We start from the raw sequence: 14,593 nt of genomic DNA, 5'->3' as shown, positions 1-14,593 counted from the left end.
CAGAGACAGAAACGCAGCAGGAAGCAACGACATACATGCTTCTCATTCATTTTCTAAAATCTGTATCCTAGTGAGGATATTACAGAAAATAAGTGCCAGCGGCACTGATGGACACTGGCTTCATAGTCACCTCTGTCTGTGTAATTATACAGTAATATCTGAGCATCGTGCTGTATTTGATGGTGTCGGAACAACTGTAGCCGTTTCTGAACTGCATGTGTAGCGTTCTGTTTCTATCAGCGCAGCAATGGACTGGAGGGCACTGGAGCGATGCGGCCAGTGGACCGGTGATGAAATGGATTCTGATCCTTTTTTTTCGGCTCGGGGGGATGGGGTGGGGGGTCTGCAGTAAGCCACTGGCTGCTGCCCCTTTTTTAAAGCTACACTGCTCCCTTTCTGTTGGCCTGCGAATAAGTCCTGCCTGCACACTCGCCAACTTCCTTTGCCAGCTTAACCAATGGCAGCAATTGAGCAAGAGCCGCAAGACAAACTCAGGGGCAATCTGAGACAATCCTCGTACTAATGAGGTTTATCTGTCAAACAGTGTATCAAATGACCGTTTGTAATGTGCCACGTTCTCAGGAACGAGAGGACGTGAGAGATGGGTCAGGGCTGGGACGAAGGTCAACCGGAGCCAGGCGGATGCAGCCATGGGTTATCAGAGCGTGCAGATAACTAAGAGATTTGTATTATACTGATTACCTGGGATCTCATTGGCTACCACGCTCTCCCCGTCAGTGGCAGTTGCTGCACCAAGTGGGCTAAGACAGAGCCCAATTGTGCAGCAAAGGGAATTATTCTCATATTGCAGGCAGTTCCTGCTCAACCAGTCATCTCCATGCCCCCTAAAGCGGCATCTATTCTGCGGGCAGCGCACCGCTGTAAAGACACATCACATCTCCCGCATGCCCGAGCGAGCTGCTGCGGCATGACCTACATTCCTGCGGAACCCTTGGGCCATGTGTGCAGGCGGCTAGACGTGGGGTTGAAGCGAGTGATCTTCAGTAGGAGCACTTACACCCAGGACCAACCGTTACTATGATGCCAGGACTATAGTGTTAACCTGAGAGGCTTGAAAGAGACAAAAAAATCTCGTTTAATTCAGAATATAACACACACACACACACACACACACACACACTCATTGTGTGAAACCGCTTGTCCCAAGCGGGGTTGCGGTGAACCGGAGCCTAACCCGGCAACACAGAGCGTAAGGCCGGAGGGGCAGGGGACACACCCAGGACGGGATGCCAGCCCGTCACAAGGCACCCCGAGCGGGACTTGAACCCCAGACCCACCAGAGAGCAGGCGCAGGCCAAACCCGCTGCACCACCGCACCCCCTGAATATAACACTGTATATGCTAATATAGGTGAATTCAGAGCAAAATTAGTCTTAAGACAAATTCAGTTATACATTTGCACAAATAACTCATTAGACAACTCTTTAAACTCTGGAGTGAGAAGTTCTGAATTCACTCTCCCGTCACTGCTGTGAGTGCAGCTAATTCAGCTGGACGGTCCTGGCTGCAATCATGCCCAATCCATGTCCAATACTTGCCCCCACAGCCTACCCCCAGCCCCTCTGACCTCACCGTTGTGGGTTACATGTATTCCAGGTGTGCTGGTGTTTACAGCTGGTAGAAATACAAATAGCTGTGAGCCTTTCCCTTTGGTCTCAGTCTACAGGTAACAAACCACAGAACTATAGCCTTTCAACATTTTTCCCATCTTACATTTCACGAAATAACTGGGGTTTCTCAGAGTCAAAGATGGGGGACAAACCTTTTGGTCTTTTCTGAAGATGTTTTAGTGTGACACTAAACCAAATGCTTTTTGTCTGGCTTTGGATAGATAGGTCGTGACTGGTTGGATGCTTGGGGATCTAGGAAACAAGGAAATTATCTAGCAGCATTCCCAGTGGGAGGTAACTTGAATGTGAGAGGTGATCGAACGGTCCCGGTTAGGTGTAACCCAGCTGTGATGGTTTAATGAGGTACCTCGCTGCCTAATTATTACAGAGAGGACCTGCGCTAATTACACATTTCTTTTTTTCCTCACAATCGGGGAACAGGTATAATGCTCCCATGTTCTACAGAGTCAATCCCACTGCAGCTTCAGGTCATCCTGGAGCTGCTTTTTTTACCTGTAGATGGTAACAGAGAAAGATACAAAAGCCATTGCAATCTCAAGTAATACTTTGTTATAGGTGAGTCAGCAGTGTGTGTTGTGTAGAATTTGCATTGTCAGGGCTTCTCTGATGTATATGTGCAGTAGGTACAGTAGTCTCAACATGTCAGGGGTTGAACAATGCAGGCACAGGTCTGTTTATAACCAGGTAAGAGCAAGAACCACGTGGCTTTTATGAACAAACATTGAGTTTGGCAAGATTTCCAGTGTAATGAGTAACTGAGAGGCACTTCTGTTGGGTCCGTCGGGTCTTGTTTGGGGGCACCTCAAGACTTCGCAGATGAACTGCTGCAGTGCAGCTCTTCAGTATTGGCGGCACCCCTGTAACCAACCGGATGTGCAAGCAGAAGGTTGTTGTGGAGACAGGCTCTCATTCATAACCTTTTTTAGTAGCAGCTTACCATCAAAGCTGCTAAAAATCTCTCTGAGAGGAAACAAGCTGGTTTTCTTATTTGGCCCCCGTTTAGCCTTTTGTGGCTTCGTCAGTGCTTTCATCCAGAGCCGCTCACATTTGTAAATGTAAAAATGTTCAGAGATGATCTTTTCAAGGATAAATGAGTTTGGCCCCAGCTGGGACTTGAACTGATGGCCTTTTGTCTTCCCTGCTACGATACCTGCTGTTTGTTGTTGCTTTTCTTTTCTCATTATGCATCTCAGGGTGTCTGGATCCCATGTGAAATGCTGCAGCTGGCAGGGGCACGAGACGCTCAGCACGCTGGCATGTCTGCGTGTGCCAGCTTGCAGCGGCCTGTTCGTCGGCCCTGTGCATCGGCCCTGTGCGTCTGCGTTTGTCATTCATCGGGAGATCACTTTTCATGCCTTTTAACCTCAAAGCCTCATGCTTAGAGGCTCAAGATGCTTTGCTTAAAAGTAGACTTACTCGCTTGAGTGGGCAGGAAATAAAAACCATTAGTGTCCCAGCATGCACTACCAGCTGTCTCTCTTTCCCCACCCCACCACCCTATACCCAGTGTTTGTGTACGCACGCATGCATGCATGCCTCTGTGTAGCTCTGTCTCTGGCACATTTGTGCCTCGTTTTGACCTGTCAATACTTGAATTAGAGGCAGGCTGAGAGCACAGAGGGACAGCCTGTTTGCTTGATTTATTTTTTTCTCCTGCATTCGTGGTCTCAGGCGCTGCATTATAATCCCATCCTCTTCTGCACACAGATGACCTATTAATTAAAAAGGTGGGAAAAGAAAGCCGCTCTCGTGTTGGCGTCTGCTCCCATTTAGTCTTGCGTCCATATTCCTCCGGGTGGCTGAAGGGCCATGAAGGTTCCTTGATGTAACCTTTCCTCCGTAGCATTTACCTGCACTTTACTGTGCTCGCTACACCTGCCCATCTACATCTCCGGAAGGTTTTTGATTTGCGTCTGCCATATTGGGAATGACCAGGAAATAATAAGTCGAGGCCCTACAACCCCTCCTTTTCCCCATGGCGTTACTGGGGGGACTGCGAGGCACCGCAGGAGAGGAGCAGCGAAGAGATTGTTTCAGACAGGCTCCCACCGGATCCCCCCGTCCCTCAGAGTCTCATTATACAGGCCCATAATTTCGCTGGATATTAAAAAAATACATCAACTAAGCAATTATGGAATTATAAAGAAGACTTTGCTAGCCCGGGGGCACTGCAGTGCCACTGCACACACAAACACTCAGACAGACACACATACACACACAGATTCAATTATTTTGGGTCTTCGCTGTTGTCGGGCCCATTTTGGCAGTGGCCCCGGCATGATAACGGGGGAGATTTTCAATGGTGAGTGGCACGTTATCGATCAGCGCCTGTTTCGCAGGCCCGCAGCGGCATGGCCCAGGAGGCTCCTCCAAACTCGAGGAACTTCTATGATATTTGCGAGCACTTCTGTTGAAAGAGAAAGCTGCATAGCAGGGTGTGTTTGTATGTGTGTGCAGGCACGCATGTTTGTATATTTGTGCGCGCGGATTGTCGCTCTCTCTCTGTGGCTCTTTCTTGTGTATCTCTTTTCCTATCAAGGCACACAGGCGTGTCTCACAGGAGCAGGAGCAAGAAGCTATCAGGTCTCTTTATGATGTTGTTTCAGATCTTTTACCAAAGTACACCAGCTCGGGAACGGTAGCATTCGGGAAAAAGGCTGAGGGGGTGTTTTTTTTTTTCTTCCCTTAATGTGTCTCGCTTAAAATTCCTGGTTGTCATGCAAAATAAATCAACGCTCTTTTTCCTTGCTGCCGCTTGAGAGTGAATAAGAGATGAGGCCTAAACGTTCACAGCCCTGGGTCTGACACATCCAATCTTGTCACATGGGCTGTCAGTTTCCCAGAAGACCTTGCTGCTCCAGCCCTATATAAGTGGTTGTTTCAAATGGAGCCGTTCGTGCGTGCGTGTTTTTCTATGTGTGTGTGTGTGTGTGTGTGTGTGTGTGTGTGTGTATGGGTATATCTGTGTCTATGTGTGTATGGGTGGGGAGTTGTGAACATATGGGTGTGCGTGTAAAGAAAAACTCTGCTGTCTTTGTGATTCATCAATAAATATGATTTTTTTTCAGTAAACATAAAAATCTAGACTCTAAATAAGAAATGGTTTTTATCTAAAGACACAATAACCTTTAGAATTTACTGTTAGTGGTTAGAGCTGTTTGGGTTCAAATCTCCCTCCTGCTATAGTGCCTTTGATCAAAGTACTTCACCTGAATTACTACAGCAAATATTAACCAGCTATATAAATGGGTAAATAATTTTGAGCAGCTTAGTGTACAAGCCTAAGTCAAGTCAAAGGTGTTAGCTAACGTAATAATTGTAATTTGAGTATTGTGTATTCTGTTTCTGATATAAGACCTCTTATAAATAAAAAATATGTGATAGACATACTGTCTGCAGCACAGAAGTTTGTTTCTTGTTATCTGGACTCTTTGTAAGTGCGTGCTTTCTTTCTGTCTTGTCCCACAGTCCCAGCTATGATCACGTCGTACCCCAACACAACGCTCGCCACACAGGGTCAGAAGAAGGAGATGAGCTGCACTGCGCACGGAGAGAAGCCCATCATGGTGCGCTGGGAGAAAGAAGATCGCATCATCAATCCAGAGATGAGCCGTTACATGGTCACCGTCAAAGAGGTGGCCGATGAGGTCATCTCTACGCTTCAGGTGCGGTACCTACCACCAGAGGCAGACCAGCCCCCCTGTGGCCACTTTGTGCTCCGAGCTTTAGCTGTCCAACTTTTGAGTGGTGAAAACATAAAAAAGACATTTATCCATCATCAGCAACCACTTATCCCAAGCAGGGTCACAGCCTTGCCTGGCAACACAGGGTGCAAGGCCAAAGGAGGAGAGGACACACCCAGAATGGGATGCCAGTCTGTCACAAGGCACCCCAAGCAGGGCTTGAACCCCAGACCTACCACACACCAGGCACTGGCTGAACCCACTGCACCACCACATCCCCTTCATTAAAAAAAAAAAGACATAAAACAGTAATTTTGCCAAAAATAATCTCAATTATAAATTAGCTGTGCCATTTTTAAGAATAGATTCTGATGTTGTTTGGTATTTAATTCTGTATAACATTTACAATTATTCATATAGCACACAATTTTCTTCAAAGCATCTTCCGATGAACTCTATGTAGTGTTATGAGCCCACACACCTCATTCACCAAGATGACATATACTGCTAGATGCACTACCTACAATGAGTCACTCCTCCATACACAAGTGAAACACACTTTCTTTCTGTCCCCCACACTATGGGTGGCTTTAGAGTCACCAGTCCACCTAAACAGCATGTCTTGTGGCTGAGGGAGGAAACCAACAGAAACACAGGAAGGACATGCAATCTCCATACTGACTGAACGGGGATCAAACCCACATCCTCTCGCACCACCCAGGCGCTGTGAGACAGCAACGCTACTTGCGGTGTCTCCATGCGTAATCAATACTCACTTGTAAACATTATAAAGGGTATATGATGTTTTGCTGAATGCAGGAATATTGTAGAGCTACTGTTGAACAATACATCTTGAGAAATATGTCTCTTTTGGTTCCCTTTTCAGATTCTGCCTACAGTGAGGGAGGATTCTGGGTTCTTTTCCTGCCATGCAATCAACAGCTATGGAGAAGACAGAGGAATCATTCAGCTAACAGTACAAGGTAATTGGTCAGTACTGAACTGTATATGCAAGCAGATTTCTAGGTGAGGTGTTTTTCATTGTCTTTGATAATCTCATTTTCTGTCCTTCTAGAACCTCCTGATCCCCCAGAAGTAGAGATCCGTGAGGTCAGGGATCGGACAATTGCTCTCCGCTGGACCATGGGTTTTGATGGCAACAGTCCCATCACTGGCTATGACATTGAATGCAAAAACAAATCAGGTAAGGAACGACAGGCCAGGGAGTCAAGTGTACGGACAATGGGAAGAAAGACTGCAGCGAGCAGCATTTGCTCTCCTTCCTGCCCTTAGTCATCACCTTTTCATCCCTTTTTCTGTAACCTCACACTGTGTTATACTTGCCTCCTCTGCAGCATCTTGGGGTTCAGCCCAAACAACCAAAGACGTCTCCCCCCAGCTGAACCAGGCAACCATCATTGATCTACACCCCTCATCCACCTACAACATCCGCATGTTTGCCAAAAACCACATTGGCAAGAGCGAGGCCAGCAACGAGCTTACCATCACGACTGATGAAGCAGGTATGCTTCATATGAAAAATAAAGACACAGTATAGTGTAGGTGACATGCAGTACCTCTGCTCTGTTTGCTAATATGCTGCGTTATAGAATGACTGTCAGAGTTGTTTTGTAAATGTCCACTGGCGATGCACTCTAAGGTAAGGTAACATAAGTGCAGTTGGGTCAAATTTGCAGCAAACACTCATGAGTGTAAAGAATCAATGGAAATGGTTGTGATGGACAGTTACACTCACAGAAATACACTATTTAGGACTGCAAACATAAAATTTCTTGGATAGCATAAGATATTATTGTATGATGTCTGATTGTAAGATGTATTTCAGTTTGCTGTGAAAGAAAAGCACGTCTCAGAATGTGGCATGCACTTTTTTTCCATTTTAATTTGCACATTGTGAAAATTATATGGCAAGGGATTGTATTTGAGGACTGTCATACTGACTCTCTGTGCAAGAGGTTAAATTAGCAAACAAATGACCAAACTCAGTTCTAAGGTTAATCTCTTAATTCCTGCAGAATCATGATGGAGACTGAAGTTAGTGAAAAATAGCAGTAGACGTTCCGACTGCTTAAAGTTCTGCTTTTTGATTGTTTCGTAATGCTATAAGTCTGTCAGCAGAAAAAGAGCTACATTAAAGCGTGGGATACTACAGATGCCATCAGTGACCCTACCATTGCTGTTTAACATTGTCAGAAGTCAACAGAGAGCTATGAAAACATTCAGCCATATTCACCTGTAGAGGTACAGTGCAAACTGCCACTCCATGGATAAGGGATGCCCACACAGGGCTATATAGACACATTAGATGGGTCATTTAATTCCCCATGACTGTACTGGGTTAAGCAGGAGTTTCTGCCAGATTGTCAAGTACAGTGTGCTTGTTATGATGGTACTAGTAAAGTGCTGTCTCTCATGAAAAGATAGCGCAGATGTAGGGGAGACGTTGGTAAATGGATGAATGGGTGGGAAAGCAGGTCGATCGCGATTAACGGCAGCACGACTGTGGTTCTTGCGCTACTGACACGCTATCGAGGACAAGCCGTCTTCACGGCAGAGCACCGGGCCTTTCCATTAGCACCCGCAGTCATAAGCGTGAGGTGGTATTCAATACGTCAAGGGCTGCCTCTCAACGGGTAACCCCATCGGCCCCTTCTGTCTTTCCTTTTCTCTCTCTGGGGCGCAGTCCTATCACAGCATAGGCGTGTGCTCAAAGAGCCAGCCTCGCCATCAGTTACACCTCCACTGACTCAGCTCTGCCGCTGCCGCCGTGTCCGTCTCGACATTCGTTTGCATCCATCGTCAAAGTGCTGCAGCAGGCTTGCTTTTGTACCCTTATGTTCCATTGCCTACGATTTATAAGAATGGTTCTATACCTGTCGCAAAATTAACTTCAATTCTCGTGTTTGCTGAGTGATAAACTGCTTCTATGTTCCTCTGTAGAGAATGCAGATCCACTTTCATCAAATTCTTTCCCTCTAACCCAAGAGTTAATGGGTGGTGATGGTTAATGGGTATTTTGAGGACGTAGTGCCATCTACTGACAGAGCCATGGAATGCAGCAAGAATGAGCAATTCATAGCAGAATCTGCATTATGAGTCTTTACAGTACAGCTCTTTCTTAATCATTGCTCCTTCTTTTTCAGCCCCTGATGGCCCCCCACAGGAAGTACAGCTTGAGGCAATCTCCTCACAGAGCATCAAAGTTACCTGGAAGGTACGGAATAAAAGTTGCTCATCTTAAGGTCATCTTAAAATTGATTTATACTGTTGGCTGTTGACACTGGAATAAAAAGCTGCGCATTTTCCAAGAAAAAGATCTTACATCTCGTGACTTGAAGAAGGAGCGATTTCCCTTATGCTGACCTCTAATTCCAATCCCGCCAGGCACCCAAGAAGCACCTACAGAATGGTATGATCCGAGGCTACCAGGTGGGCTATCGGGAGTACAGCACAGGTGGGAGCTATCAGTTCAACATCATCAGCGTTGACACCACGGGTGACACGGAGACCATCACCCTAGACAACTTGAAGAAGTTCACCCAGTATGGTGTGGTGGTGCAGGCTGGCAACCGAGCAGGGACAGGGCCATCCTCCCAGGAAGTCATCACCACCACACTGGAGGATGGTTAGTGGCAGCTCTCTCCACTTCAGTTACACGTTAATTAAATTTCAATTAAACTGCAATAACTCTCAATTACATTTAAAATTTGACACCGCAAGTTGAATTGCCTACTCGTTAATTTAAACTGTACCTAGTTGTGCTTACAACTGTCAACTGACATTTCTACCAAATTACTACGCAAAGTCCTTCCTCAGTCACTATTAATTTAACTAATTTCACAAGTATTCGGACTGGCTTTTTTAACACACCAACGATTCTCTCTGCCCCCCTCCACCGCGGTTTACAGTTCCCAGCCGTGCCCCTGAAAACGTTCTAGCCACCGCCACATCCCCGGAGACGATCTCCTTGTCCTGGTTGACTCCTGCCAAAGAAGCACTCAATGGTATCCTCCAGGGCTTCCGAGTCATCTACTGGGCCAATTTGCCCGACGGAGGTGAGGTTTACTTCGGTCCAGTGTGGGCGTAGCCCCCTCTTTGAGCTCTTGAAGTCGTGCCTGAAGCCTCTGCAGGTAAGATGGCCGAGGTAAGGGGCTGATGCACAGGCAGTAACGGGATCAGGATGTAAAACTGAAAATCACTCACTCATTGTGCAGTTCAGGTTTTATTTTAAGAAGTATACAGCATAAGAGAGAAAGTACATTAGAAAGGATAGAGTCAGATATATTTTGCTCTGTTCAGGCTGAGCTGTCAGTGTTATGGGGATTCACATGTAGCAGTTATCTTGCTTGTATAGTTATGATGGGTTTCCTATGCTTTTGCTACCTTAACAGGCAGCCAGCTTGTCTTTACTTTCCATCACATTTATTTATTTATCAGACACTTTTCTCCAAAGCAACCCCCAATGAACACTATGTAGTGTTGTGAGCCCACACACCTTATTCACCAAGGTGACTTACACTGCTAGATACACTACTTACAATGAGTCACTCATCCATACATCAGTGAAACACTCTCTCTGTCACTCACACACACTATAGGGGAACCTGAACAGCATGTTTTTGGACTGTGGAAGGAAACCCACGCAGAGAACATGCAAATTCCACACAGACTGAGCAGAGATCGAACGCACATCCTTTCACACCACCCAGGTGCTGTGAGACAGCAGAGCTACACTCTATGCTATCGTGCCGCCCACCAAAAGTTGCGTCAATCCCTCAACTCCATGCTTACAGGAGAGGTCATCATCCCTCTATGCACAAGTCCTCTTAACAGTTGAACACCTGTTTACATTACCCTCCTGCCCTTATGCAAATCACTCTTTATAATGTAGTATCCTGCCCCTAACCCAGTGGTGCCCTTGGCTATTGTTTGACTCCACAATAACAATAATAATATATATTTTTTGGTGAAAAAGAGAATGTACATTTAAAATTATTTTTCCAATTTAAACTAATTGTAATGATGACTTTGTTTTATGAGAATTATGCTAGTTATGCGAGATAAGCCTTTACTTATTTTGGGCCATTTTCTCAGCTTTCACCCCCAGGTGGCAGTATAGCACCTTTGCCCTTGTCAAATGTAGGTACAGTAAACCGTACAGTGAAATAATAAAAAGGACTACAGTACTTCACACCAAGCCGCACTGTGCTAGAAATGTGACGTAACCCGTTAAACTATATTGTGCTTCTGAAATTTCTCTTCAATAAAACAGCATTAGATATTTGCACAAGAGTCTAATGAAAAATTGTCGCTTACCGACCCTCAAAATATCACCCTGGTGATTCTTTTGAAGTTAACATGGACAATTTTCAAGAATTTCAAATTAATTTTTCATCTGTAAGTTTAATAAGCTCCATTACCAAGAGGATTAGAGCTGCATTTACAACACTTGATTTCCCAGCTGCCCCAAATGGCTTTGTGCTCTGAACCAAAAACATAAAATAGAAAATCAAAATGAAAATAAATGTTTTAACAGCCAGAAATATTATTCAAGCTCTCTGACAGATGGTGTGAGCTCCTTCTCTTATTGAACTACGATGTCTTTTTTGCGGGTGTCTTGTCACTCTGAATTTTTTCTTTTTGCCCATGATGGTGAGCTGCAGTGAACACACAGCACTGGGGTTACTCATTGTATTGCGTCCACCCTGTTCTCCCTTTCACCAACCAAAACCGACACAGGGGGTTCATTAATAATGTACACACTGGCTCCGTTGACTCTTTTATGTCTGCATTTATTAAAGTATTCAATCACTTATTTATTGGTTTACTTTTATTTCTTCTACTTTGACTGCGCTGATGAATTTAAGATATAGTGTCCAGCGCGAATGTGTGTTCTGCGTGATGGTTTGCCATTTACTTTAATGTAACCTTGTGAACGCACTCTGAGCGTGTCTTCAGATAGTCCTGTTCACCCAAAGGTTGAATCCTATGACAACCTTTGACTAGGTATTAAAAAATGAATGTAGATACAGTACAGTCTCAATTATCCAGCCTAAATGGGAATGGCGGTGGGCCGGATTCCAAAGAATCCACAAAATGCAAAATTTAATTGTAACATGAGCTGTATTTAGTAATTGATTGTTAGGTAGGCTCAGCACTGAAATAAAAAATGATAAAAACCTTCATTTTTTTCGCGTACAACCCTAGGCAGTAATTGTTATTTCAATCTTTCGAAAGAAACCTAAGGTGAAACAAAATTAATCCAGAGTTATTATATTCAGAATATAAAAGGCAAAGGTAAAAAATTAAAATGTTTTAGATGCTTATGCACAGTCCAAAGGTGGATGGGGTTTCAATCTCTGTGCATAATGTCCGGCACAAAAATATACAAAAACAACCTCCGATGGGATAACACACACGACTGAATAATCGAAGACTAGATAATTAGTACTCTAATGTAATAAAAAGTGAAATGGATGGTAGTACTGTATGTCGTACTGATGTTGCAAATGATTCCCTGAGTGTGGTATAGGATGTTATGGAGTCTAATTGTTCTGAAAGGTTTTCTTTTTCGTTGTGTAGTTGTGTCTATGAACAAGTTGTCTGTGGAAGAGAGAAATCTGTTTCAAAAATGTCTCTGAAACCATCTCGCTGAACACTCCCGTTCCGCACCCCCGCAGAGTTGGGAGAGATCAGGAACGTCACCACCTCGCAGCCATCTCTGGAACTGGACGGTCTGGAGAAGTACACCAACTACAGCATCCAGGTGCTGGCCTTCACTCGGGCTGGGGACGGGGTACGCAGCGAGCAGATCTTCACACGCACCAAGGAGGATGGTACGTTCATGTTTAGCCAAGTTCCAGAGGGAATTGCTGGGTATGGGGTTCGAGTTAAGGGAAGGGGCCCTGACATCCATCTGCATCTCAGTGTTGAGGCACAACTGTGTAACAGAGTTAACAGAGTCTATCACTTTATTCAGCACCGTGGGGAGCCTTAGCCTGTACTTATGCTGGTATGAGTATGTTCATGTTACTGTGTGTTCAAACAATCAACAAGGTTGATGAACCATTGACTGCTATTGAAGTTTGGGAGATGTGAAGTGGAAACAGAGTACATTTGTGTGCATGATGTGCCTCGATATGTCTGTTGTGCTTTTTGCTTCCTATCAGTTCCTGGGCCTCCTGCCGGAGTGAAAGCCGCAGCCTCCACCAGCTCAGTGGTGTTTGTCTCCTGGCTGCCCCCGCTCAAGCTCAACGGGATCATCAGGAAGTACACGGTGTTCTGCTCCAACCCCTACCCCACGGTATGGTTCCCGATGGCATTACTTCGATATTGCTCCTTCCAACCCATTGACAGCTTTATAGGGCTCCTCCTGGGCAGCTGGAACTAGAGAGGGGAGGGTGGGGGAGTTCTTTTGTAAGAGGAACTAATACGATGCAGTTATTCCTGCAACAATGACTCAGCCAGTAATGGACATTCACGCCTGCAGCAAGTCAGCATAACAAGTGTCATTAATAAATGGCAAGTGTCTAATCGGAGGATGTGTGATGTATCATGAACTTGTCAAGTTCTTTGACTAATGATTCTCATTAGCATATCCCAGCATGTTATATTTCAGTCCCGTATAGCCTGTAGAATAAAACTTTTTTGATGTCTTTATATATATATGTATATTCTGAATTCCAAGAAAAGTTTCTGCTAAATGCATAAATGTAAATATAAATATTCCCTTCCATCCAGGTGATGAGCGAATTTGAGGCCTCCCCTGATGCGTACTTCTACCGCATTCCCAACCTAAGCCGCAACAGACAGTACAGCATCTGGGTTGTCGCAGTGACGGCAGCAGGTCGTGGTAATGCCAGTGACATCATCACCGTTGAACCACTTGCTAAAGGTACTGCATCCTCTAGGACTGGAGGAACTTATCAGGCACATCCTTGAACATTATGGTACTACAATTGTTGACGTCTGATTTTTGTGTTCCACTTTTTAGGATTTTAGCAATTCAGTATCCAATCCCAGTGTTTTAGCAGTGACCAAAGCTCTTAGTGTCATTTTAGTGATTACTGCAGAAACTGTAGCCACAGCTGACTGAATATCTCATGTATGCACGACAATTTCCCAAAGGAGAAAGTTTGCCAAAGCCTAATCATCGTCACACATTGTAGCTCCAGCCCGTATCTTGACGTTCAGCGGCACCGTGACAACACCTTGGATGAGGGACATTGTGTTGCCCTGCAAAGCAGTGGGAGACCCGCTCCCCACCATCAAGTGGCTGAAGGGGAGGTAAGAACAGTGCCACAGAAGAGCCCGTCCATCACTGCAGATCACTGACAGGCTGCAGCCCACGCTCCTTGCAGCCAGAGACTTCACTGAGAGATGCAAAGGATAAATGTTGGATTATATGAAACGTACTGTAGGCTGCAGACTGTTATCAGATATCCGTGAAAGTAACTGAAGAAAGAATGGAAGAGAGAAGTTTGGGTTAGTCAATGCATAAATGCAAAAAGTAACTGTCAGAGTATCGTGGTATTTTTCAAAAAGTTGGGCCAAGTATCGATGACTGTCTGCAGTGTGAGTGTAAATGGATTTTCTTTCTTCCAGTAATGGCACTCCAGCACCTGTCCAGATTGACGGGCGACGCAGCGTCCATGGCAATGGCAGCTTCATCATTCGCACCGTGAAAGCTGAGGATTCTGGGTACTACAGCTGCGTGGCTAGTAACAGCTGGGGGTCAGATGAAATCATGCTCAACCTGCAGGTTCAAGGTAAGCAGGCCTTTTGGAGCATCACATTTTGTGTACTCACTGGTGGTAATTGAAGCACAATCAGTCAATTACCTTCAAGGGCAAGATGCTGGCAACTATTTCAGATTTTGCCTGGCTGCTGGTGCTGGGTGAACATCAATATTTATTGATCTGTTTCCAGTTCCCCCTGACCAGCCACGTCTCACGGTAACCAAGACAACTACAACATCAATTACTCTGTCCTGGATACCAGGAGACAATGGTGGGAGCTCCATCAGAGGTAAGTTTCGCCAATTTATAGTTGGGGTACAGGAAGAAGTATAGCATAGGGCACAAGCTCATAACCTGAAGGAGAGAACCTTGAGGCTACTGTGCTCTTGAATAAGGTGGTTCAGTTACCCACCACCGCAGCGAGCTTGGCCAAGTCCTGCTCTCTGGCAGGCCTGAGGTTCGAGTCCCGCTTGGGGTGCCTTGTGACGGACTGGCGTCC

The 14,593-nt window shown here is 45.3% G+C and overlaps 1 protein-coding gene across 1 annotated transcript in view; it reads left to right on the top strand.

The window, feature by feature from the left end:
* dscamb (Down syndrome cell adhesion molecule b) overlaps positions 1–14,593 on the top strand; it is a 133,019-nt gene that overhangs the window by 106,038 nt on the left and 12,388 nt on the right. Inside the window, exons 12-24 of the mRNA XM_029255616.1 lie at positions 5,121–5,317; positions 6,222–6,318; positions 6,411–6,539; positions 6,691–6,858; positions 8,500–8,570; positions 8,741–8,981; positions 9,265–9,411; positions 12,037–12,192; positions 12,526–12,659; positions 13,097–13,250; positions 13,525–13,642; positions 13,961–14,124; positions 14,285–14,383. Of these exons, the coding sequence (XP_029111449.1) occupies positions 5,121–5,317; positions 6,222–6,318; positions 6,411–6,539; positions 6,691–6,858; positions 8,500–8,570; positions 8,741–8,981; positions 9,265–9,411; positions 12,037–12,192; positions 12,526–12,659; positions 13,097–13,250; positions 13,525–13,642; positions 13,961–14,124; positions 14,285–14,383 (1,875 nt within the window). The remainder of the gene's footprint in view (positions 1–5,120; positions 5,318–6,221; positions 6,319–6,410; positions 6,540–6,690; positions 6,859–8,499; positions 8,571–8,740; positions 8,982–9,264; positions 9,412–12,036; positions 12,193–12,525; positions 12,660–13,096; positions 13,251–13,524; positions 13,643–13,960; positions 14,125–14,284; positions 14,384–14,593) is intronic.

The sequence above is a fragment of the Scleropages formosus genome, chromosome 10 (genome assembly GCF_900964775.1).
Source record: "Scleropages formosus chromosome 10, fSclFor1.1, whole genome shotgun sequence".
Classification (NCBI taxonomy): Eukaryota; Metazoa; Chordata; class Actinopteri; order Osteoglossiformes; family Osteoglossidae; genus Scleropages; species Scleropages formosus.
The sequence above is the reverse complement of the archived record's forward strand: the minus strand, read 5'-3'. Positions and strand labels throughout refer to the sequence as shown.